Raw genomic sequence first — 26266 nt, forward strand, 5'->3', positions numbered from 1 at the left:
ATGAGCAGAAGCCTTTTCCAGTCTGCTCTGCAAATACAGTCCATATACTAAACAAGTTCAAACTCATCCCCTTCCTAAGGCATGGCTTCATTAATAAAAATATCAGTGACAACAGAAGATCAGCTTGAATCTTTTTCCCAGGACTGGCTGCTCTGAGGGTTCCTTTCTCAAAACTATTCAGCCTATACCTTAGATAGTCTATTCCCAGAAAAGCCATTCTCACATCACTTATGTACCAGTGAGGAAATGAGTCTCCTCCCCGACTGATTAACCAGACCCACTATTTTTCCCCAAAACCTGCTAGTAGGATGGGGGTGTTTGGGCAAACACTGCTGATGATGTAAATCTGAGCCAGATGAGGGATTTTAGTCAGGGAAATGACAACTCAAAATTTGAGCAGGCAGTAACTTAGTAGAAAACACAAACGTTTTACTAATTGTTGTCAACTTGTCAAGAATTTTGTCCTTCCTCAGACTGGACTTGATCATTCCTGTGTAAAAATCTCTGCTCTTTTATCTTTGAATGAGTGTTGAAAGAGCTTGTCCTCCAAATGAGCAGCCACTGTGATGCAGACAGGGTTCTTTATTCAGCTTCATGTGTCCTTCACTGCATTGCTTAGAGAGGACAAGCTGAACGTTGTCTCCATTCTGCAGTGGATTTTAAGTCAGCCAAGCAGGAGTGTGAGGAGAGGAAGCGAATGGATTATTGTTTAGCAACTTCCCATCTTGACAGACTCCTCAGCAGCACAGAACTTGATATTAAAATATTGTTCAAATACTATGGGATCATCCTGTAAGTAGTAAAGATGGAAGAGCTGATAATAAATTGAGATACCAGAAGCTAAGGTGAAGGTAGTGGGGTGTGAATGGAATGAGCTGCCAGGCTCCAGGAGTGTTGCATAGTAGAATCTCTCTTCTGTTGAGCCAGTTGTTTAGCCATGTCACTGGGTGCTCTGCCCACCCCTGGAGCGCCTCCTTCTGGCTACATCTGGGGATTAGCTCTGCCAGGCTGACACCCCTTTCTGCAGTTTCATAGATTCTAGGACTGGAAGGGACCTCGAAAGGTCATCAAGTCCAGTCCCCTGCCCTCATGGCAGGACCAAATACTGTCTATCAGGGATGGTCTAGACATTTATCTAACCTACTCTTAAATATCTCCAGAGATAGAGATTCCACAACCTCTGTACTCTGTCACTCTGTTTTGTGCTTTTGGGATGCAACTTGTCCTGCTTCGTGGCTTCGCTCGCTAGTCAGGTCCCTATAATTTTCCTTTCCAGGGCAGGCTGCGTTCTCAAAGTCTCTTGAGATCCATTCGGTCAGTCTTCCCTTTCACTGCCCCTTAATGGTGCCACTTCTCCAGTGTCTGGCAGGGGAAGCCAGGCCTGCCGTTTACACTGCATTCCAGCCTAGGGACTCTGCACAGACCTTGACTGCTTGTTGTAATCTTAAGCCTTGCTGCTGTATCCCTGGGCTGCTTCCTACTTTGCCGCCTTTCACCCTAGTGACTGCACCCTCTCTCTCTCTGCAGCCCCCTTTTCCTCTCAGCTATTGGGCTTTATACAGGTCCTCTTGTTCCTGTGCAGCTGAACATCCTCTTTATCGTGCTCTGGCTCCTCCTCCAGGTGCAGCCTATGTAGTTGTCCCACCTTAACCCCGTCAGGCCTTGTGTGGGATGGAGACCCCATCACAAACCACTAGAACAAATAACTCTGTGAATTTCGCAAGGAAAGGTTGGAAAATCACAAAGGCTCCAGACTGCAGGAATAATGGTGAAAGATAAAATAGACTGTAAACAGGGAAACTGTTTAGTTGCAGAGAGGCCATTCAGGAGAAGGTGTGTAGGCTAAGGTGTAAGAGCTGAGTGCATAAATATGATTCAGGGTAGTAATCAGAAAATCCAGAGGTAATACAGTTTGTTGAACAACTTTGGTGCAGGCCCTTAGGGAATAAGTAGTAGTGCAGCATTTCCTCCAGAAGGAAGGGATGGCATAGACATAAGGAGGCAAAGGTGACAAGCCACGTAAAGTTTATTGCTTTTGTGCAATCTACTAAATGATGTACTCACCACAGTAGTTTCTCTTCTCCTTCCTCAGTTCTGTTATGTTTATCATATATGGGTTTTTTTTTTCCTGAATAGGAGAACCTAGCTACTGTCATGGAAGCGTTCAAAATCAGTGGTACTCAACCCTCATCTGTGTTTGTTTTTTTTCCTGTGATGTAAAAGTATAATTCAAGAGAAGGTGGTATAAAACAGAAATTCCAAAGGGACCTGTAAACAGGTTTTAAAAAAAAAAAAAAGCCAGAAATGTAACGCTGATAGCATCTTTCTCTCACCTCGCAGCCCCACTGACATGACTATGCCACTGAAGGAAATAAATGGTTCTTTGTTAGTTTGCCATTCTGAGAGGCAGGGGGTTGTTTTATATAATTCTTGGCTGGGTGTTTCATAGCAAACAAAGCTTTCTTGTATCTAAGTACCATTGTATATGCAGGCTGATGGAGCCAGCAGGCTAACAAACGCTCAGAATGTTCACGAAGAAACATAAATGGGGGTTCATTTCCAGAGGATGGGGGAAATAATGAAGATGGGTCTAGTTAGTTGTGTAACACTTGATAAGCAAGAAACAAATCAGAAGTTGAATGGAATGTCACTCTGACAACTCTTGGTCTCAGTACTTTCAGGGACGGTACCCTGGTGTTCAGGGGAAAGCGGAACTCAGTGTGGGCAGAATGCTATGACTGGATGAAGGACAGTAATCAGAAGCCTGAGATGCCTGCAGTGGCTTCTGTGGAGCTGCAATAGACTTTTGGAAGACAAAACTTCATGAGTAGAGCCCTGCGCAGATACCAAAATGTGCATCCGCATCCTCTAGCCGTCTTTTACCTGTATCCACAGTAGCAAGCTGTCTCACAAGGGCTAGTGAGGGGGGAGAGGAGGGAGCAAGTAGCAGGGTGGGGAGTGGGTCTTGCAGGGAAGAGACAGCTTGAGGCTGAGGACCAGGGGTAAGGGGCAGCACAGGAGTGAGGTCTCAAGGAGAAGAGGTGGCATGGGGAGGAGGGGCTGGGGGAAAGGGGCATTGCATACTCCTGCTGGGGGGCTAACAAGTGACAGCACATGGCAGCAGCAGTGTGTGTTGCGTCACATTCGGAGCTGGCAGGATGGGCCTGGGACTGGGAGCACAGCCGGAGCTGGCAGGATGAGCCTGGGACTGGGAGCAGGGCCGGAGCTGGCAGGATGGGCCATGAGGGGGACACTCGTGCTGCCTGTGGGTCCTGAGCTGCTGAACAAGAAGCAGTGCGGTGAGCAGGTGCTGGACAGCCCCAACTCTGACCTGCCGCCCAACCCCGAGCACCTGCACCCCCTGGGCTGCCCGACCCGGATGCTGCAGCCCAGACACCACTGGTGAGTAGGGCCCTGCGCAGTGGTATCTGCGGCCTATCCACTGTCTGCAAATGTGGTCCATGGATATGATGTAGATATCTGCGGATTTGCAGGGCTCTATTCATGGGAGTCTCAGAGCTGAGGTTTTACCATGACATTCCTCTTGCCCAGCATAGCTGCAGTATGCAGGAGGTCAGGCTAGATGATCTTGATGGTCCTTTCTGACACTAATGACAGTTGGCTCATTTAGCTTTACTTGTTAAGGCTCACACCAAATGACTACACAACTGTTCTGTACCCCACAAAAGCAGGCGTATATAGGGTGAAGATTGATGACCTATTGCAGGACTGATTTATAACTTGAGAATTTGCCCATGATAACTGGTATAATAGGGTGGGTAAGGTTGTCTTTGTTCTGAGGATATTACTGGATTTTCCACCTTGTGGTGCATATATTTTCCACAAGGCTCTAAACTGTCTTTCAGTCCTGAGTAGCTGAGTCAAAGCATATTGGCAGGATAGGATAGAATGTTTGGTGAACAAGTCCACCATATTCCGTTGAAAGCAACACAGTGCTAGAATGTCTCTTCGTCCAAACTGGGCTTGAGGAAAGATTTCTGTAGTTAAAGCATAGCTGTCCAGTCAACGTGGCAAAAGTTAGGCAAGATGAGTCTTCTCACAGACCTCTGTCATCTGTGAATGTTTCACATACTGTACACCACTTTTTCCATGGGGTCTACTCAATAGAAGCTGTTGCTTGGGGGGTTTAGAACTGATAGGGTGATTTGATGCAGCCTGCCTCTCGTTTCTTGAAAACATGAGTAGCACAGCGATGCTGGCCTCCACGCAAAATATCACGTCTGCACGGCTTGGAGCTGGGCAAGGGAGGGGAAGTCACTTGTTTCCTTAGAATGTTCAATGTAAATGTAAAATGTTCCATGATTCAGATCCTGACTTAACTATACAGGCTGCAAAGGATGACATTAGTTAAAAAGTCATTGCCCTCCAAAATGTTCAGTGGGAGATGTTAATTGTTGCAACAGTAATAGAATGCATCTTGTTTCTGGGCAGTGATGGGAGCAAGGGAAAAATCCCCAAAAGGGTATATTACAACAGGGGCATTCGGCTAGAGATAGAAAATCTGATCTGCAAAACTTGAGATTCAAGGTCTTGTTCCTTGCATGCATGTTAGTTCCTGTGCGTAGAGCCCTGCAAATGCGTGCATATCGGCTTAATATCCTCAGACCATTTTTGCGGATCGGATGTGGATACAACCTTGCAGGTCTCTACTCACTGGTGGTGTCTGGCTCAGGCAGCCTGGGAGGTGCAGCAGGTCGGGGTCGGGGCTGTCCAGCACCTGCTTGCCATGCTGCTTCCTGTCCAGCAGCTCAGACCCCTCAGGCAGTGCTGGCTGCATTCCCAGGCCCATCCCGCTGGCTCCTGGGCAACAGGGCCCACACTTGCCTGGCCCGGCGCTCCACGCTCCTCTCCACTGTGATGCAACGTGCACTGCTGCTGCCGTGTGTTGTCTGTGAGCCCAAGGGAGCAGAACATGATATGATACCCCTGCCCCAGCCCTCACACTGCCCCATCTCCAAGACCCCACCCCTGCGCTGCTCCTTACCCCCAGTCCCTACCCTTGCACTGCCTCTTCCCTGCAAGACACAACCCCCTCTCCCACCAGCTAGCCCTTTTGAGGTGTGAGACAGCTTGCTGCTGAGGGTGCGGATGTGGATACAGGTAAAAGTCGGATATCAAATCATGGTTGATCCTGGCGGATGCACATTTTTATATCTATGCAGGGCTCTACCTATCTCCTTTAGTTCTTAGGAAGTAGCTTGTAATTATGATCCAGTTCTTACTGTGTATTCTGCTGGCACATTCTCTCTCTTTGGTGGAAAAATGGATGTTATAGATACCAGGCTAGATGAGACCACCTTGATCATCTAGTCTGACCTCCTGTATAACGTAGACTGGGGTAGGCAACCTATGGCACGGGTGCCGAAGGCCGCACGCGAGCTGATTTTCGGTGGCACTCTCACTCCCCGGGTCCTGGCCACCGGTCTGGGGGGCTCTGCATTTTAATTTAATTTTAAATGAAGCTTCTTAAACATTTTAAAAACCTTATTTACTTTACATACCACAATAGTTTAGTTATATGTTATAGACTTATAGAAAGAGACCTTCTAAAAACATTAAAATGGATTACTGGCACGCGAAACCTTAAATTAGAGTGAATAAGTGAAGACTCGGCACATTACTTCTGAAAGGTTGCCAACCCCTGACGTAGACCATAGAACTTCCCCAAAATAATATCTATTTGAAGTAGAGCATATATATTTTAAAAAATTGTGTTGGAGGGAGTTTGTTAAATATATGCTGTCAGAACTTGTGGCCTAAGACCAGATCTCTCTCTTTTGAGAGTATCTCAAGAGGCACTGGTTCATGGGATCTGTACACACTGCTGTGGCCAGAAGATCCAACTTCCTTATCATGGTCCTCTGTAATGCAGTTTGAGCTTCAGATCTTCCTGTTTCTCACAGTAAAGCTCATTTACATTTTCACCTCTAACAATGAGCAAAACAAAATACTAACATAGAGATCAATGAAGTATTAGATATCACTGTGATACTTTCTGGAAGAAACTTTCTTCCAGACAAAGTTACAGCAGGGTGTGTGGATCTGAGATAATTTGTTTCTATGTAAAACCAACTGCCACCTGTAGAACAAATTCCCTCCTTTTAGGCACCTTGACAAGCATTGAGTTACTATTTATGCTATGGAACTTAGTGGTATAATAACAATGAACTTCTGCATAAGAGAACTTGATTGAAGCTCTATGGTTTTAGTATATTTAACTCAAGACATGCTGCTAGCAGAACCTCATTTTCTCTAGCTGACAACCTGAGCAGTAAAAGGTGTGGAAGGCTGTAAACAAGAAAAAGGAAGGGGTTAAGTGTGGGAAGTGGTAGCTCTCAATTCACCTTTGGTTGCTCAGGGGGCTACTGAGCTACAACCAAGTCTGTTTAGCTTTATCAAATCACGTGTGATTCACAGCAACAAAAATTGAGGGTTTATCCAAAAAAGGCTCAGAGAAAATTTACTTTTTGAACACTAAGCAAAGAAGCTGTGGGAGGGAATTGTTATCAGAATTCTTCTACACTAATATTTGGAATGGTTTTCAAACCTCTCTTAGAGATGTGAACACTGCTGTAATGGAATTGTTGATAATGGCTTATGCACTGAAGACTTCCTGCGCCAGGAATATTATTGGGGTCATCCCTTACTTCCCCTATAGCAAACAAAGCAAAATGAGGAAGAGGGGCTCGATAGTCTGCAAACTGCTAGCTTCTATGCTGGCCAAAGCAGGTGAGTGTGTCGTGCAAGGAGGCAGCAGGAATTTTAGCCTCTATAACTTGTTCAACTACCATGCACCCCTGGGAATCAACTGTCCTTCCCTACTTCCCCCATCACACTTGGGGACTTGTCCCCAAGTTCTCGGCCTACACTGGGGGAACTAACATTTGTTCAGCTGTCTTTTACAGTTGTATCTGGGGATGATCCACAAATATCTGATTAGGAATGCTGTATTGATCTGCCTATGCTATGCTTTTTCTGGTGCTGTTTTTTTTATAATAGTGTGGCTGGTTGTCAGTACCTGCTTCAAAGCTTTTTCTTCTACCAGCTTATATATCTGTTAAAATGTGGCATACAATATATTGACATAGGATAATTTAGAGACCATGAAATTCGGACACACACAGATCGTGTATTCCAGAAATTGTATCAGAGGATAGAAGAGGCTATTTGGTGATTCACTCTTTTTTGCTTTTTTAGGTTTAACACACATTATCACTATGGATCTTCATCAAAAGGAAATCCAAGGCTTCTTCAGCTTTCCAGTAGACAACTTAAGGGCATCCCCTTTCTTGCTTCAGTATATACAGGAAGAAGTAAGGTTACTCTAGTTTTATCTATACTTGTTTGCATTTAACCTGTACTTGACATGATATAGCATTGTTCATTCTGTTGCTTACACAAGAATTGTTTTGTTGGGCTAGACTGATGGTCAGTCTGTTTCTGTAATCTCTGACTGAGAACAATACCAGTGCTTTCCAGGAAAGTGTGAAATAGACCAATTTGTGCAATAGTGTAGCAGGTTGGAAACTATTTCCTGGTCAAAACTGAAGATAAGGCCATGCTCTGAAGTATGAATTTCATTGTTCTATACAGTTTGTTTTCTTAGTGTCATTTGAGATACTATTCTTACTCATGCCGTTAATCATTTTTAAATCCTATTAAGCTGTTTCTCTCACTGTGAAATGGATGTTTTGGTGATCTGAATTATAGCTGGACTTTATGCGATACTGTTTCCAGCAGTGCTATGCAAAGGTGTGGAGGCAATTTGTTTTATTTAGATATTCAGAAAGTATGATTTGGATACTAGCAAAATCATGCAGACTGCAAGAGTGATGCTTTTTAGTAGAGTGCCCAGGATCTCTGCAACAGCACATTTAAATGCTGGAAGAATCAACTCATCCCTTCATTCAGATTCAATAGAGTACAGTGGATCTTCCATGTCTGGCCCTTTCCTTAAAAAGTGGGGTTGATCCCAGTTATCCTTGGACAAAAAAAAATCTTCCCATCTCTTCCCCCCCCCAGTTCTCATGTAGTATATGCTGTGAACCACTTGGCTTCTGCCCTCCATTTCAGGGTATGTCTACAGTGGAGCTGGAAGTGTAACTTCTGTCTCTGATAGATACAGTCATACTTGCTCAGATCAAGGTAGTGCACTTCTCTTTCTAGTGCATCTGCTTATGCTGGGACAGGCTTTCTTAATTGACCTAATTATATTGCGTGCAGGGCCGGCTCCAGGCCCCAGCGCGCCAAGCGTGTGCTTGGGGCGGCATGCCGCGGGGGGCACTCTGCCGGTTGTCGGGAGGGCAGCAGGCGGCTCCGGTGGACCTCCTCAGGGACGCCTGCGGGAGGTCCACCGGAGCTGCGGGACCAGCGAGCGGCAGAGCGCCCCCCCACGGCATGCCACCGTGCTTGGGGCAGCGAAATGGCTAGAGCCAGCCCTGATTGCATGAAGAATTCTGAGTATTAAAGTTTAATTTGAGTACTGTGTTCTGTTCTGGGGCAGGTTATATACAAATGCCTGACTGCCCTTCTTTATATCACTGGTGTTAGCAAGGAATTATCTCCTTTTAGTGCAACAGGATGAGATTCCCCAACTGTTGCACTTGATTGTAAAGATGTGTAGACAATTTTTGTTCACCCAAATTGTATTGAGTTAGGAACAAGTACTAGACTCACTACTTATACGTTAGTAACCTTTCTTTTTAATCCAGATTCCAGATTACAGAAATGCAGTTATTGTGGCCAAATCCCCTGATGCAGCGAAAAGGTAAATAGGCTCTTCCTGGCTGTCTGGGTGTATATTTGATAAAACCTGCTGTGATCTGGTAGTATGGAGTGCATGTCGAAATGCAGAGTCCCCTAACTGAAACAATAAACTTGTCTGTCAAACTGTTTTGCAGTCAAATGCTGAATTCAAACTTAGTGCTGCCAACTTTTAAGGTGCAAGTGTCTGGATTGTCCACACAACTGACCCTTGCACTTCGCAGGGAAATGCCCGGATTTAGAGCTCCCAACAGCTGGCATATTGAGCAGTTGCTATTTACTTGGGTATTAGAGAATGTCTGAGCTTCCCACACATTTTAAGGAGTTCTAGAGGCAGTACTGGGCACAATCAGAATACACAGTCACACCTGTTGCCTCTATCCAATGCTAATGTGGAGATTGCCATTAGGAGGAAGTGGCACCTAGCCCATGGCCCACACCATTGTACAGTGGTGGTTGCAGTAAGGGTCTATGTTTGAATCAACAGACCTGAGAAGGTAGTGACAGTCAGCTTGTCATAGGGAGAGAATGCGGAGGAACACCAAGAACCTCCTGGTGATGGAATGGAGGGCTAGAGAAGAGGGGAGGTACTGGGTGTTGGGGTATTTGAAGAGGATGGGTTTGAAAAGGCAGTTCTTCCCTAGCACCAGTCCTACACATTTTGATAGGAAGTGGAAGGAGCTTTTCTGGAAGTTGAGTGACACAGTGGTAGAGTCCTAATTTCCTCTGCTGATTGTAGGCAAGGATTAAACGTGTGATTAAGAAGTATACTAAGCCAGAGGGCCTTTCCAGAGTTGTTCTCATGTATCCCCCTAACCTATTCTGGTTTTCATGCAGGGCTCAGTCTTATGCCGAGAGACTGCGTCTGGGACTAGCAGTTATCCATGGAGAGGCTCAGTGTACGGAGCAGGACATGGATGACGGCCGCCACTCTCCCCCAACTGTCAAAAATGCCACTGTGCACTCTGGCCTAGAGCTGCCCTGTAAGATTAGCACTCTGTGTCCATTTAACTTTTGATCAATGGGGGAAGGCATGGTGATGGGAGCTTGCTGTCTGCTTCATTTTACTGATATAGACTGGGGGTCAGGACCCCTCGGGGGTTGCGAGGTTATTACATGGGGTGGGGTCGTGAGCTGTCAGCCTCCACCCCAAACCCTGCTTTGCCTCCAGCATTTATAATGGTGTTAAAATTATTTAAAAAAAAAAGTGTTTTTAATTTATGAGGGGGGGGTCACACTTGCTATGTGAAAGGAGTCACCAGTACAAAAGCTTGAGAACCACTGATATAAACTATACCAGTGCAACTTCTCATGTAGACAAGGTTGAAGTTAGATCTGAAGACCTTGTCTACGCTGAGGTCTTTGTCAAATCTCCCACTGTTACACTAGCCTCAGTGCAGCTTCAGCTGGCGTTAGTGCCGGGAGAATTTGACAAACATCAATGTAGAGACCGCATTTATTCATCAGGGAGTGGCAAAATTATTCCTATTAATGAAATAAACTTGACTTCTAACCGTCTTATTGAAATACCAAAGGGAAATTTGCAAGGGAATAGCCACTGAGCTGAGAGATTGTTGGGTGGGTAGGCCTTTTCTGCTTTTGGGTGCAGGCTTTTTGGGGTTTTTTTTGGCTGCTGTCCTCTGAATGTGGAGGCTCTGCCCTAGAACTACAGCAACCTTTACAATAGTCCTTGTCCGTACTGGGAACAAAATGGTGCTAGTTAGTCTCATTTAGATATTGTTTCTGGGAGCATTCTAATGTGACTTGTTTGGCTGGTATGAATAAGGGTCTTTCTAAGAACTTTTGGAACTCAGACTGCTACCTTGTTTACTCTCTCTATCCTCACCCTTGTATTACCCTTGTACTGGCAGCACAGTTTTATAATGTTGTTTTTTTAGGTCCAAAATCCTAAAAAACTGTTCTAAGGAACTATGCTGCTATCCTGCTAGCAACATCAGGATTCAAACAGTGGTAGCAGTATTGATAAGGAAAAAAATCCAACTGTTTCCCTTCCCCCTTAGCTGTCCAGGTACATGTTTTTAGACCCTAAGTTTAGGGTTTAGAGTCATGGATGCATTGTGTATGTATGTGAGACTAGAGCAAGGTGGCGGGTGGGGAGGGAAGGGTTGGGGGAGGAGACATGGAATGTTGCTTTCTGCAGCTCAGGTACCTGTCCATCAAGCAGATTAGCTCAGTGATATCTGTCTCTGCAGAAGTTACCAGTAGCATAGATGGTCCAATGCTTGCAGAATGATAATGAACACATAACCAAGAGTGGGTGTTCCTCTCTTGTCCTTGATGTGATGTTTAGAGATCAACATCCTTCATGCATTAGCTAGTTACAATGCTTAGACAAAGTGGGTACAAAGGAAATTGTCATCGTCACAAGTGTTAGTATAACAAGTGCACACTTAAAGGATGTATTGAAGCTAGCAGAAGTCTCTTCTTGGCTTCTGACAGCAAATGTTAGTCTGTGATTTTTGTCCTCTGCAAGCATTTTTCCCTCCTGTTTCTAATGGGAACTGAAATTTAACATAGCTGCTTTGGTTTGTTTCCTTGATTCCGAGGTATGGAGGACTTTTTTTGCTCTTTAGTATGCCTAGAGTATTACTTCTGAGGGAATTCTATGCCTAAAAATTGTGCGCACAATATTTTAAAATTCTGCAAATTTTATTTGCCAATAAATAAACGTGGCTCCAGCATGGCAATGGGGAGCACAGGCCACTGGCTGCATTGAGGTGGGAGATCACCCTGAAGCCCCCACCTCCCTTGGTACAGGGACTTGGCAGTGAGTCTGCACATGACCCTGACACAGTGCAAGGGCTGGGTCTGCCCCAGAAACACCCCAGGACCCTGACCCTCTGCACCAGATATGGGTGGGCAGGCTCATCCCAGCAGGATCCAAGTGTGGAGGAGCTTAGTGTGGGGAGATCCAGGTGTGGGGTGAATGGTTTCTGTGTGAGGCAATCTGGGTGCAGGCACTTCAGTGGAAGATCTGGATGCACAGAGGCTCGTTGTGGGGTTCCAGGTGCAGGGGCATTGGGATGCTGCAGGGGATCCAGGTGAAGGTAGTTGGGGCTCAAGGGCGGGGGGCGGGAGTGCTGGGTATGTGGAGATGGGACTCAGCAGGAGGTTCTGGGTGTTGGGGGTCCAGTGGGGGGGGGGTCCTGGTGCTGAGGGGAGTGAGGCTTGATGGGGTAGGGGTCCAGGTTGGGCGATCAGTGGGGTGGGAATCAGTGGGGTGGTAGTCTGGGTGTGGGCGGCTTGTTGGAGGGGTCCGGGTGTAGTGCTTCTCAGGGTGAGAGCTCAATGGGCCTGTTTAACGGGGGAGCCCCAGCTACTGCTGAGGAGATGCCAGATGCTGGGCTCCCACTTCTGCCTGTGGTGCCCCTATCCCCTTTTCTTCTCCATCCTCTTCCCCTCGAATAGAAAACAGGAAGGCTCCCAGCACATAGAAGGGAAGCGCCACTGGCACAGGACCCAAGAGGCAGCGTTCAGCTGCAGAGTCAGCTGTGCAGGGACACGGACAACCTCTGTCAACTGGGCAGCTCTCTGCTTGCAGAATGAGGGTGGGCAGTGGCACATAACCCTGTGTGCCCCCTAAAAAATTGCGCTCATGATCCCCGCCAATCTCCACTTGGCTTCCTTTTGCTTCCCTACCGCTTTCTGCAGGGAAACATAGGAAATCTGAGGTGGGAGTGGCAGGGAGGTGTTCTGCGGGTGCGCAGTCTCGCAGAATCGCCCCAGGGGTAGAGCATGTAGATCTTGCGTCAAGGCTTACGTTGATGGTGATCGAAGATTTTAAAGTACTTGAAAATCTAGAAGAGATTCTTTATCAGATAATAAGTCCTCAACTACATTTATGGGCTGTTGTAAACAGGACTGTGGTCAGTTGTTCACCATGTTCACTGAAGGTAGGACAGGAAGTAACAGGTGTAATCAGCAGCAAGGGAGATTTAGTTTAGATATTAAGAAAAAATTTCTAACTATAAGGACAGTTAAGCTCTGGAATAGGTTACCAGGAGAGATTGTGGAATCCCCCTCATTGGAGGTTTTTAGGATCAGGTTGGACAAACACCTGTCAGGGTTGATCTAGGTTTACTTGATCTTGTTTTAGCGCAGGGGACTGGACTTGATGACTTTCCCGGGTCCCTTTCAGGCCTACATTTGTGGTTCCATAACAGATTTAAGGTAGATCAGATCTGAGGCTTAAATTGAGTGCTCCTTAATGGTAGCCGGCAACTAGGTTTGTCCAATCCAATGTCGTTATGGTTTCAGGGAAGAAATGCTTTCAACACATGAGACATGAGCTCAGCTGGTGTCTCTCACCTTCCTCCTTATTTATCCATCCTAGAAATGTGATGCCTGACTAATTACCTTGCATTCTTCAGTGTCTGAAACACAAATGTAAAACAATCAAATTATGCTACCTGAAGTTAACTAAAAAGGGAAAAAACAGGGTAAATTTCTGAGGTGAGTCTTGCTCCTTGCCAGAAGTGCTTCTATGTAAATTGTTTGTTGATTCTCTGCAGCCTTTGAGTCTTACTTGCTACCTGGTTTTGAGCAAGTGCTGGGCTCCTTTGCCTAGGCTACAAGACAACAAAAGTATCTGTTTCAAGAAAAATCCATAAAGTCTGTAATTTGTAGCGAGTACCATGTATTTGCTCTTCACTGTGCTAAAATTAAAGTGCAGTTGGGGTTAGGAAAAGTGGCATTGTGGGGTCTTGTATCGATCCTCTGACTCTTCCTGATCCAGTTAGTTCTGTTTACAAGTCAAGAGGTTTTTCCAAAATGCCACTTCAGCAAAACCCGTAAGGTCTGAGTGAGGCTGGATTTTTTTTTCTTCCTCTTGCACCAGTAACAAAAATAACCGAACGTGGAAGTTTCCTGCTAGTTTTGATGGTGAAGCAGAATAGACTCTAAGTAGTTCTCCTACATCGTTCTAAAACGTAGCGTACATTACTAACATAGAACTTGGGTTCCCTTGAACCAAAAGGGTCAGAAAATGTCCTTAGTTGCCAAAGGAGGGAGCAAAGTCTCCAGAATTACACCCTTGATTCTGTAGAAGGCCCTCTGGATGTAAGGTAGGCACTAGAAAGTTGGGGTATTCCTGCACATACACTCCTTTCTGTAGAGCGTGGATTTCCCACCAGAAATCGGTGCAGAACTTCCAGTTTTGTGAGCTAGAGTGGTGGCTGAACAGACAGAAAGGTGTCTGTGTCCATGGCTATATATCTACACTGGAGCTGGGAAGTGCAGTGCCCAGCTCTGGTAGACATACATGAACTAGTGTGATAAAGCTAATGCTCTAAAAAACAGCAGTGTGGTCACTGTAGCTCAGACTAGCCACGCAAGTACAACTCTGGGCTGGTTTACGCTAGGGGAGGGGATCGATCTAAGATACGCAACTTCAGCTACGTGAATAACTGTCGACTCCGCTACCGCCACTTGGTCCGGTGGAGTTCCATAGTCGACAGGAGCGCATTTGGGGATCGATATATCGCGTCTAGATGAGATGCGATATATCGATCCCCGAGAAATCGATTGCTACCCGCCAATACAGCGGGTAGTGAAGACGTAGCCTCTGTCTGAGATACTTTATATGTAGTTGGGGCTAGCCCAAGCTGCTGCCTTTGCCTCCCCAGTCATGCTGCTGTTTTTAGTGCGTGAGCTTGAACAGAGCTAGCGTGTGAATGTCTGCCCAAGCTGGGAATTACGCCTCTCAGCTACAGCGTAGATGTGACCTAAGTGGGAGTAGGAATCAGACCTACATGGAGGTAGATGGCCTTCTGCAAAGATAACTATGGTCCATGCAGTTGTGGGTGGGCTTAGTGGGTCAGCAGGCCTTAGTCACATTCTACTCTTGGCCCAAACACCAGCTCCTATGGGATTATTTGCCTTTAATTCCTGGGCTCTGCTCCTTGTTCATGTTTTACCTTCCTGCCAGAGAGCATCATAGGATCCACTGTCTGTTTGACTCAGCGACACATGGGAAAGTTATATTGTATTAAAGTGCCATAGTTGGACACTTCTGGCTGCACTTCTTAAACTGCTCTGCTAAAAATTCAGAAAACCAGAAATCTTTGAGCCTTAATACAGGACATCCCTATAAGGCTGTTGTTTTGTATTTGTAGTTATTTATAGAGCCTTTGTGTTCAAGCTTGCAATTGACTATGTTGTGCTTTAACAAATGCACATAAGTGTGTGCTTGCCGACTCTCCCTTCTGAAAATGTCTGTAACATGTTAAATCGTTCATGTAGCCTTTTGGCTTGCAACCAGATGTATGTAAGCATTGTGCCACTCAAACCAAAAACCAAACAAGCTGTCATAAGCAAAGGCACTAGGGTAGAAAAAAACTGAGTGAACTCGTGGGACTTTTTCCTCTTCTATATTTAGAATGGGGGCATTAAAAAAAAAAAATCTGTACTTATCTAGGTGCATCACGTTGCATAACTATTTGTTGCTGGTTCTTCTGTCGTCCTGTTGTATATACAGCATTATTTTTACTTAGTGAACGTAAGTTTAACTCACACAAACTCTAACTTTTTTTTGCCTCCGAACTGAAGCCACCACAATATTCCTTAAAAAGTATTGGCCACTAAATGAGAACAGCAAGTTTGAGCACAGGTTAATGCCATTTTCTTTATGCCAGATGAAATGATTTTTTGAAGCCTTAATGAAGGGTGATAATTGTATCCAGCACTTAAATCGAAGGAATAAGCCTTTACAAAGATTTAGGGCTTTTTGGTGAGCAATTGGGTTTTTGCACATATTCTCTGAAACATTTTTCATGTACCTATTTATAAAAATGACTCCTCTTCATTTGGTGTCTGACCCTTTTAAAAAAATATTTGCTAGAAATGCTAAAATCAGCTTCCTGACTCTTCAGAAGCATTTGCAGTCCTTGGACCAGACTTTGATCTTGATTACATCCCTGTAAATATAATGAATTAGAGTGACTCTGGGCTTATACCAGAGTAACTGATATCCAAGTCTGACCACCTATTTTTAACTTGGTTTGCCTCTTTCAACTACATGGAAACAAAGGTTTTATACCTGGGAGGAAAATGTTGACTTACTATTTAGAGCAATTTTTCAAGCCATCATCTCCCAGCAGTTCTGACTTGTAAGTGTCACTAGGACTGAGGTTTTTGGAGAGGGAGAAACTGACCACAATGACTTCGGCGTGTGTTTTACCTCACATTGGAGCAATCGAAGTACTTCTGAGATTTGATGTGGTTATGGGTGGATATTGGCTTGCAATTTTTTTTTCTTTTCTTTACAGAGATAATTGATCAAGAAAAAGGGAGAACAGCTCTTTAGGAATCTGGTAGGTCTACATCAGGGGTAGGCAACCTATGGCAGGCGTGCCGAAGGCGGCACACAAGCTGATTTTCAGTGGCACTCACACTGCCTGGGTTCAGGCCCTGATCCTGCCCAGGGGCTCTGCATTTTAATTTAATTTTTTAAATGAAGTTTCTTAAACATTTTAAAAACCTTATTTACTTTACGTACAATAGTTATATAATATAGACTTATAGAAAGAGACCTTCTGAAAACATTAAAATGTATGACTGGCACGTGAAACCTTAAATTAGAGTGACTAAATGAAGACTCGACACAGCACTTCTGAAAGGTTGCTGACCCCTGGTCTACATGCTGCCTACCCTACTTTACAAAGCATAAAAAAAAGGCTTAAATATAGCATTTAAATATAGAGAAGGAAGGAAGGACACTAATTGCTGCTAATATTGGTAGCTGACTGTCAAAACTCTGACCGTAGTGTGGGGATGAAATTACTGGTAAGGAATACTTCATTTGTTATGCAATGCAAAGGTGCAAACTCCAGATGAAGAGTTACATGTTTGCCAGTAAAATAGTGCTGAATTTCAACTCTAAGATCCATTCACCATGCTTCTGAACAGAATTCTCCCTGGCCTGTCTGCTGTAAGCAGAGCCCTGTTCATCTGTGGAACGTATGTTAAGGTTGGGACAGGAGTCAGATGTAATCGTTTGGGCATTTGATAACTCAGTCCTTCCTACCAGGAGTTTTATTATCTAAACTAGATTAATAATTAATCAAAACTGGTAGATAGGGCCTGCATCTGAAATATTTTAGCCTGCTTATCTCTTGTGAAGTTAAATCCTGGTTTATTAGAAGTACCCTTCCTCCTGCCCTCTCCTTTACATGAGAACTGTTTTTTTTCCCCTTTACACTTATGTGTCTTTATGTATTGGCAAGCAAGCTGTAGAAAACAGTTCTAGAGTGACTGTGCTTCAAGGAGCACTTCAGTTAGGACTCAAACTTGCTGCCTAACTGAGACGTTAAACTAAAATTCAGCACTGATCAACTTATTCTGTTCAAAACATAATTCTTTGGCTTTTTAAAATTTGAGTAAGGTTTAAAGGAAAATGAGCCCTTGACACATGATTCATTACACTGTGCTGTTTTATATGCTTCATGTAGTAGCCGTATACATTTGAAGCTGTGGTCCCCATAAATCACATTTATCGTACACCTTAATCTGCCTCACCTATACTCTGCCACATATCCACCTCTGCCAAAGCTACTAACATTCCAAACTACAGAGTATCTTACACATCATTTTAAGAGTATTGTATTAGTCTGTGCAAGAGGGGTATTTTCAGTCAGTTTAAGGTGAGATATCTTGATCCAGTATGACTAAAAGTGATTTCCTTATTATTAGCTTAAAATCCCTTTTTTTTGGTAATAGGATAAGGCTTTTCTTTCTGCCCTGGTAGAATACTAAGTATTTGACGAGTGCTTGCATTTTGTAACAATATATTCAAAAAAATTATTTTTTATATGTCTGAAAGGTCTTAACTCCTCTGAAGCCTGTATAGTTGAATCATAGTAATTGAAGCATCTATCTTTACAGTGGGAGGCTATGAAAAAGTATCAGTGACATTCTATTTTAAAATACTCTAATCCTCTCAATCATTTCTACAGGAGTTATGTAAAAGGTGTCGCATATGTAGAATTTTAAATGGGGTAATATGAATGTTTTCATGATGGGCTTGCATGGGCTGATATGTATCACTTCCTTACTACTGCATATGAGCAACGATTCATGTCACTTAAATGCTTTCACCAGATTCATACAATGTACATTTCAAACCCTTAGATATCCTTTTTATGTCATACACATGCCGAGACTTTTGTGTTATAAATCAAAATGTTCACTGTGAGGGGAGGGACTTCTTAAATGTACTTGGATCAAGGGTGGCCAATCCTTGCCCAGGTGACGGATTTATTAACAACTTGCCACTAGTCTGAGGGCCACATCCAGTTTCTGGAGCAGATGGCTGTCTGTTTTATCTTTAAATCCAAAGGAGAAGTGCAAAGTAGACAGTACATATTGGCATATGATGCTCCACCTTGATGTTGACACTACTTGCCTGAAGGTGGAGTGTTTCCTGTTGGTACATGTAGTTTCTGCATGCCACAGATCCATATGAAGTGTGTGTGGGGGGGGGGGGGTTGGGGGGTGGAAGGTGGAGAGGATTGGCACCTTCTTACTCAACAGATCTGATCCTTTTATATGTCATCTACAAAATTTAGTAATAAGTGTGTTGGGTTTGTAGTGCTAAGATTGAACTGGATTCTATTTGTCCTTCTTTTGAACACTAATTACAAAATTCCAGTCACCTATGCTACTGAAAGCAATAAACATATGCAGGGCTGTCTTTAGGATTTATGGGGCCCTATGCAGTATTATTAAACTGGTACCCCTGTGCCCGACGGCAGCCCAGGCTCGCATGTGTATAAGGCTGGTCTTTTGAAGGATTTATTTAAAAAACTGTCTGACTATCCAAGCATTTAAGGCTAAAGATGAATAATCGGATTGTGCATCTAAAAATCTATGCAAGGATTTTTTAGAGATGTGATTTTATAATCTTCAGCAACACACTGACATTTTTAAAGCAAATTTTAACATGTTCTGAGTAAATATTACAGTGATGCACAACTGTTTTTGTCAGTAAATTCAGAAACTGACAGTATATACCTGGGGGTTGGCAAATGCCTGTTAAATGGCTTCATTACCGCTTGAATGGCTCTTTAACAGTTTTAATGTTGTGCTGATAGGGCTGGTGGTCTGGGAGTCTTTTTCACTTTTAAGTACTAGATCGGCTTCAGTGGAAGACTGACCAGGCTGCAGCAGCCAGGTGTGGTGGGAGCCTGCAGGAGGGGTAGAACAGGGATAGGAAGAGGTGGAACGATGGGCACTAAGACCCAGAGGTGCCCCAAAGTTTTGGGTGCGTATGCCTAAGGATGGCCCTGAACATATGCAGGTGTCATAAAGGGTCTTTTCTGGTCTGCAGCACACTTTATTGGGGATAGAGGAGAAGGAAAGAATCCAGCTTGAGTCTCAGATTCCCAGATCAGTTTGCATGGCTAGCTATTAGAAAACTACCTCTTGCAAACCAGGGATGTTTGGGTATGGCTACACTGGCACTTTACAGCACTGCAACTTTGGCGCTCAGGGGTGTGAAAAAACACCCCCCTGAGCGCTGCAAGATACAGCACTGTAAAGCCTCAGTGTAATCAGGGCGGCAGCGCTGGGATCACGGCTCCCAGCGCTGCACGCTACACCCATAGAGGATGTGGTTTACATGCAGCACTGGGAGAGCTCTCTCCCAGTGCTGCCACTCCGACCACACTCACACTTCAAAAAATTCCAAGTGTAGCCATACCCCTTGATAACATCCTTTAAGGAAGCCAAATGTGGAAGCCCATGCCATTTTTAGTCACTTTTTGGAGCGGAAGTGCGCTTTTAGATGAGAGCAGCACCACTGCTTGAGCTGCACTTGGGCCAACAGCTGCATCATAGCTGCTTTGACATAAGGAATTTTAAGACATTTAAAGGGGAAAAATGCTAATCACCAGCTGGCTCGGCTGAAGTGAGTGTGAGATGTAGGTGCTTGATGCCTCTGGAAATCAGACTCTTAATTTCTTATTAAGCTCCTCTACTTCTCCCTTTTTAAAGTGATTTATAAAAACTGAAGTTCTGTGGGTCTTATGGGGTATATACATATAAACTGCAAGAAATGATGCACGTGTATATTAAACTTGATGCACCAAGTTAAATTGAGAAAAGTGGGAGCCTGTCCTACCATGCAATAAATGGATATATGCATGCAGCAAAACTGCCATGTATGGAATTAACTAGGCTTTGCTTTGTTTTTAGTGATGATGGCCAAAGAGAAGCCACCAATAACTGTAGTCGGAGATGTTGGGGGAAGAATCGCCATCATTGTGGTACGAGACTGAAAGAGCAGTGGGGCGGGATCTTTTTCTCTATCCCATCTCTAAATATGTATACCTCTATGTAGCTGGGATTTCTGTTCTGGAGTAGAAATGACACAACATCATTCAAGTTCTGACACGATATTCACATTCCATCCTCTCCAACTCTCTCCAGCTTTCCTGTGTATCTAAATAGGAAAGATAGACAAACCCTGTTAATATCCAGTGTTCAGCCCTGTGTCCAAAATGTGAGGCTGTGGGCCCTCAAATTTTCCTGCCTAGTTACGCCAGAACCCAAAGATGAATACCTCCAAATGGAATTCACTTGCTGCTGGTCTCCATTTACCCTGCTGAACTGTTGAGATGAGTGGCGTGGAGTTTTGGTATCATTGAGAGGATGGATAGTCTTCTCCTTTAGATACTAGACTGAAAGTGCAAGACCCTTCTGGGTTCTAGTCCCAGTGCTGCCACAGAAGTCCTGTGTGACCTTGAGTAAGTCAGAATCTCAGTGCCTCACATTTCCCTTTCATTAAAATGGGACTCCTTCTATACCTCACATTGGAGCTGAGATTTAAGTCATTGTGTGAGAGGCACTCGGATACTACAGTGGTGAGAGCTATAAAAAAAATCTGCAAATAAATAAAATTACATTAATTATCAGAGCTGATGTATTCTGCTTGGGTGTATAAAGGACCTTCACCAGTGGTCAAGGTAGACACTAACTTCCTCAAATACATACAGACTCTGCTGCTATAGCTATGAAGAGATCAAAGTCTGTCTTCTTTCAGGTGATAACTTCCTGGTTCTGACTGTGGGGTTTGTGTTTCTCTTAGGATGATATTATTGATGATGTGGAAAGCTTTGTAGCAGCTGCAGAAATCCTGAAAGAGCGTGGTGCTTACAAGATTTTTGTGATGGCCACTCATGGACTCTTATCTGCAGATGCTCCCCGTCTAATTGAGGAATCTGCAGTCGATGAGGTATGTCACTGCTGCTTGTCTTGTGGAGATGGGAAAAGGTTGGATGGTGGCCACATGAGTTCACGCACTAGCTTTTTGCCTCCAGACAGCAAGGTTCCAGATCACAGTTGTAAAATGACTTTCATCACAGACTGTTACCTAGTAAAAATTGTATCACAAAACCAACCAACATACAGTTTAGCATGCAATTAACGTTACCTATTCTGACTGAGAGTGGGTTTGGGATGATTTTTCAAAGCTTCATTTGGGATAAGTTTAGCTTCTGCTTGCACTGAATAGTTTTTACCTGAGACTAGTGTTCATTTTTTCATGAGTGAAACAATTAATCAAATTTACATATATTTGAGAGGAAACTAAAGCTGGTCTTTGCCAGATGACAAGAAAGATCCAAGAGTGAGAGTAATGGGGACATTAAATAAGGCTTCTAATATAGTTGTCAGAAATGGGTTGTTATCCATTTTTTAGAAGATGAGAATGGAAGAATCTCATTTAGCTCAAAGGCATATGGCCCCTTAAGAGTCTGTCCTCTATGTAGATTTCCCATCTACATATAAATTTACTAATACCTATCTGGATGGAGGGTCTAAAGCACAGCCACCATTGGAAATTATGCTGAGTTGCCTTAATAAGGAGCCTTTGGGACCAGACACTCTGGGAGAGAAACTCTGTTTAGGGGACAGTCCCCTTCTGAATTTTATGGCATTTGTTTTAATAGCCACGCTTCTCCAAAGGGCAGACTTCACCTATTTTATTGGTACAGTGAGTCTGCATCCTTTGCTATCTTCTAGCAAGACCATTCACATGGATGCTTCTCCATCACATCCCATGTGCATGTGTTTGCTTTCCTGTGATATTTATTTTACTTTTCTCTGCCTCACCTGTCCGCCCATGGACTTTGTGGGGTATTATTGAATCAAGCCATCAAATATTCCACCCTCAGTGGTCAAGCGCCTATGAAGTACTCAGACTTGCTAGTCCACGTGGAGGAACTTCATGCAGAGCATCACTGATGTTGGCCCTTTCTTCAAATGATCAGCCTTGGAAAATCTGTCATTTCAATCATATAATATTAGTGATATTTACACCTACCCCAAATCCTCTGACTACCCAGAGAAACGTCAGATACAACTGATTTTCAGAGTTTTATTCTTAGGTAGCCATTAAATCTGAACTGATGTGTTGGTGGCACTCTCTGTCTCTCTGCAGGTGGTGGTGACCAACACAGTTCCACATGAAGTTCAGAAGCTGCAGTGCCCCAAGATAAAGACTGTGGATATCAGTTTGATCCTCTCTGAAGCCATCCGAAGAATCCACAATGGGGAGTCCATGGCTTATCTCTTCCGCAACATCACCGTGGATGACTAGATTGCAATGTTGCCCTTGTCCTGGGTTTCCTGAAGAGATGGGAGAAGGAAACGTGCATGAAAACGCAATGCCATAAATTATAGACACAACACAACTGTTTCTTCTGCTAGGGGGAGGGTGTAGGATGTTTAAGGACTGAAGCCATGAGATTGAATAGCAAAAGTAAAATTGAACAGCCCTGATACCTGCAGCCTCTTCTGTTCACCTTGCAGGAAGGATTACATTTTAGTTCTGATCAGGAAATAGAGAGGTTTTGAATTGTAAGTAAAAGTTGCCTGAAAGCTATTTAGTGTCTGCTTCTCGCCCTTTAAAACAAAGCTGTAGTCTCATGAGAGGGGGAATCTGGAAGTCTTGTTGCTACACATGGACTGATGAAGTAAAGATGGTCATGCTATTTCTAGTTTATGGATTGACTATAGAATACAGAAGGGAACACTTCATTTAAGCTGTCTGGGCAGGTAGGGTGCTGCCTGTAGTGTTGATGTGCAGAAAACCCCCGTGCCAACTTTTGTAACCTTTTCTAATTTCATTTATTCAGCATAGGTTTATTTTTATGAAATTATTGGCTGTAAGTATATTCAACAGTGGCAGCCTAGAATGACCCAGTGGCAGTTAAATCCTTAAATTAGATTTGTCGGTGTTTATAACAACTTAAATATATTTATCTTAGCAGGAGTGGGAACATAGTAGTAGAATATGTCAACCTTTATCTCTCGAGCCTTGGATTCTTGTCACAACTCCGTGGCAAGTAATGTGAGTTTGATCCCTTTTGGAACACTTGTCTACATTGTCTAAATTAAGCACAATTTGTGATTTTTGACTGTTGGCTCAGAAGTTGCCTAGGTTTGATATATCCTGGCAGAATTATATGGGGAAACTTTGCACATCTGCCTCAGAGATGGCTATACTTTCTGAAACTCTAATGATCAAGCAGCTAAAAAGCATAGGATGTTTATTTTGGACCTTTTCCCTGTGGACAGCTGCCATTTTGGTCTGTTGTTGTAAATAGGTTAAATACATTGACGGGGCAGCCCTGTAAAGTAAAGAAAATGTAGATGCTTTAAACCTGTTTTCTGAAACACCCATTGAATTCCTGCCTCTAGACAGAGAGGCCTTGTTGCTTGCTCCTTTTACAAGTGACACTCAACCTTGGCTCTTGGCAAGGAGTATATGGCTGGGAAAGCAATCCTAGTTAATTGTGATGAGTTTTGCTGGGCTATAATAAGATCCAAGGGCATATTTCAAAAACATCTGCCATGTAGGAGGATAGGTCAATATGCATGCCACCAAAACCTAGACTATTTTCAACTTGACTCTGTGATCAGTAATTTGAGGCTATTGCTTGGGAGAGGACAATGCAGATTGGTTGCTTTGTCAAGCTGGGGTTTGTTTAAAGTATTACTTGCCCTTCAACTTCTACCTACATATTTCAGTCCCAATTCAATGTACAACAAATTCTAAAAGTGTCAGAGCATGTTTGTGCTGGGAGTCTAGGAAGAACCTTGAATGTTCAGCAAACAAAAGGTCTTCAGTAGAGTGAAGTGCATGTTATAGAACTAGCTTTCTATCTCATAGCCACTGAGCATGTATGGAATATGTGTTCAGGAGCACCTTGCCTTCTCCTTGGAATCCAGCTGCTGATCTGTACCTCCAGACTGAATCTTCTTGTAAGCAATATACGGGACTGTTCTTAATTTAGTGACTTTGTTCACTAAGTATTAGAAAAAGTCACAGCTGTACTCCATTACCGTGACTTTATGTATGTGGCTCCTCAGGGCTGCTAACAGTTATATTTTAACAGGGTACCATACTTTAAGTATTACTGAAGGGACTGACTGACAAGCATGTATGTGAAGAAATCATAAATACTCATGTCCTGTTCTTAGTTAGTGCTAGGCTACAACTGTTCCTCATGATAGCCAGTTTTACAAACATGAAAACATCCTCTTCTCGTATCCCCTTTTAATTGCTTTAAGATAGACCCTACCCTGGGTGAAGTGGCCCAGTTCATTAGTCGGCTGCCCTCTCACCTCAGTTTTGTCTCTGTTCAAATCTTATGGGACACAAGTCAGAATGAATTTGGTTGGGCCATAGTCATAAATCAGTCACATCATAAAATCCCAACCAGTTTGGCCCAATTGGCAGCCTGTGCTAACAAGGCCCAGAACTGCAATATGAGAGATTGCAAATGAGGGTGAAAATGCATCAGAAGAGCTGTGTGGAAGCTTGCAGTGCATCTGCCTGAACTATAGCTGGCTTGGCATTGAACTTAATTGAGTCTTCCTTTTTTTTTTTTTTCCCCCCCCCCCCCTTAATTTCATGGAATCCAGCCCTGGTGGCTGCCATCATTGCAGGATGTGCTGTCAGGTTTTTTTAGATGAAGGCCTCTGCCTTATGAAAGACTTGATTATCATTATGTCTTTGCCAGTTATCAGAGTAGAGGTTTAGGGGGCCTTGTAGGATTTAGTTTCTTATAGCAGTGGTGCCATTCAGAAAGTCTTGGTCTATCTGACCATGTCATCTTTATTCTCATCCCATCTCCCATTTCCTGTGTTCTCCCTCTAACTCAATCCTGATATGAAAAAGCAATAAATTTAGATTTCTTGTTTTGGTTTTAAACTTCTGAAAATTTAAATGTTCTATTCTTGTAAAACAGAAAAGTGGCATATTCTTTTCTCAACCCACCATCTGCTACCTTTCACAGAAGTTATCTTGGCTGAGAGTGCCTGACTGGGGAGAGGGGTTAATGCTACATGATGGCGTTACTTTGAGAGTTGATTTTAAGGTGAAGGAGGTGGTGGTGGGGCAGGGGGATGGGGAGTTCTCGTTTGTTTTGTTTGTTTGATCACTCAGGTTCTAAACAGTCTTCCCAAGATTCTCGGAATATTTTACTTTCGAGAATTATTTAGCAGCATGTATAAAATATATGCATTTATGTTCCCCTCCTACATTTTACCACGTTGACATGGCTTTTTACTTCAGGATGTCGTGGAATTCCTAGAAGTCCATTTAGTAATGAGTTTAGCATCCACTTTCTGAAACCACTCTCAACTGAGGCCATAGGAAAAGTGAGGCCTTCACGTTCTTGTTTGATATCTCAAAAAATGGAGAGAAGCTCAGTTTAAATTGCACAGTAGTGGAGAGGAAGCAATTTAAACTGAGCTTTCGTTATCTCCCAAATTCAAACTTTCAAAATGGTCTTGATGGCTTATAAATGTCTGCTTTCTTCACATGGCTTAAATCTCCATTAGGGTTGTAGTTTGATAATCTTTAACGAAGAAAAGCCTTTCCAAATTGAATCTCTCAATGTGCACGTTGCTTTAGAACTATACTTATGTCTTTGCAGTCTGCACTGAAGTGAGTAAAAGACACAGGAGAAGGTAATGAAAGCCCTGGGGCATCTCTTTCTTGCAGATGTATTTATGTTCATGCATTTTTCCTGTCCGGGGCAGAGTGAAAACAGCTGTGTGGTTGGCATATGTGTGTAGAGTTCGTTAAATCTACATGATCTAGATTACGCTGTTAGCTAATTTCTTTGGAAAAAGTGACATGAGCACTCATGCCTGTGTCTGTTAGAAAGCTGTAGAGAAATTCCCAGAGTGGATGCTAATAAACTATACATTTTCAACTGAGCGCTTCTCTGAAATTTATTGCAAAAAGCACTCCAATGGCCCAGATACAAGCCTGCTGAGTATGCATAGTATCACTATTTGCATTGGTTCCATTGCACCGTTCTTTGTCCTTTAGCTCTGTGACACACGAAGCTTATGATCACCACAAGGATTTGTTGCCTATGATATTATAATGCCATTAGAGCTCCTTTGAGCTAAGGCACATCATAGTGCAGAGCAATAGGGGACAAATTCT

At 43.6% G+C, this 26266-nt stretch overlaps 1 protein-coding gene across 5 annotated transcripts in view; it reads left to right on the forward strand.

The window, feature by feature from the left end:
• Positions 1–26031, forward strand: part of PRPSAP1 (phosphoribosyl pyrophosphate synthetase associated protein 1) — a 44239-nt gene extending 18208 nt beyond the window's left edge. For all 5 annotated transcript variants that reach the window (XM_032792836.2, XM_032792835.2, XM_032792837.2 and 2 more), the window contains 7 exons: positions 6578–6750; positions 7219–7334; positions 8733–8788; positions 9622–9767; positions 19996–20066; positions 20888–21034; positions 22241–26031. In XM_032792836.2, coding sequence (XP_032648727.1) covers positions 6578–6750; positions 7219–7334; positions 8733–8788; positions 9622–9767; positions 19996–20066; positions 20888–21034; positions 22241–22399 — 868 coding nt within the window. In that variant the 3' untranslated portion in view covers positions 22400–26031. The remainder of the gene's footprint in view (positions 1–6577; positions 6751–7218; positions 7335–8732; positions 8789–9621; positions 9768–19995; positions 20067–20887; positions 21035–22240) is intronic.
• Positions 26032–26266: the final 235 nt, after the last annotated feature.

Source organism: Chelonoidis abingdonii, chromosome 13, assembly GCF_003597395.2.
Source record: "Chelonoidis abingdonii isolate Lonesome George chromosome 13, CheloAbing_2.0, whole genome shotgun sequence".
NCBI classification, from domain to species: domain Eukaryota; kingdom Metazoa; phylum Chordata; order Testudines; family Testudinidae; genus Chelonoidis; species Chelonoidis abingdonii.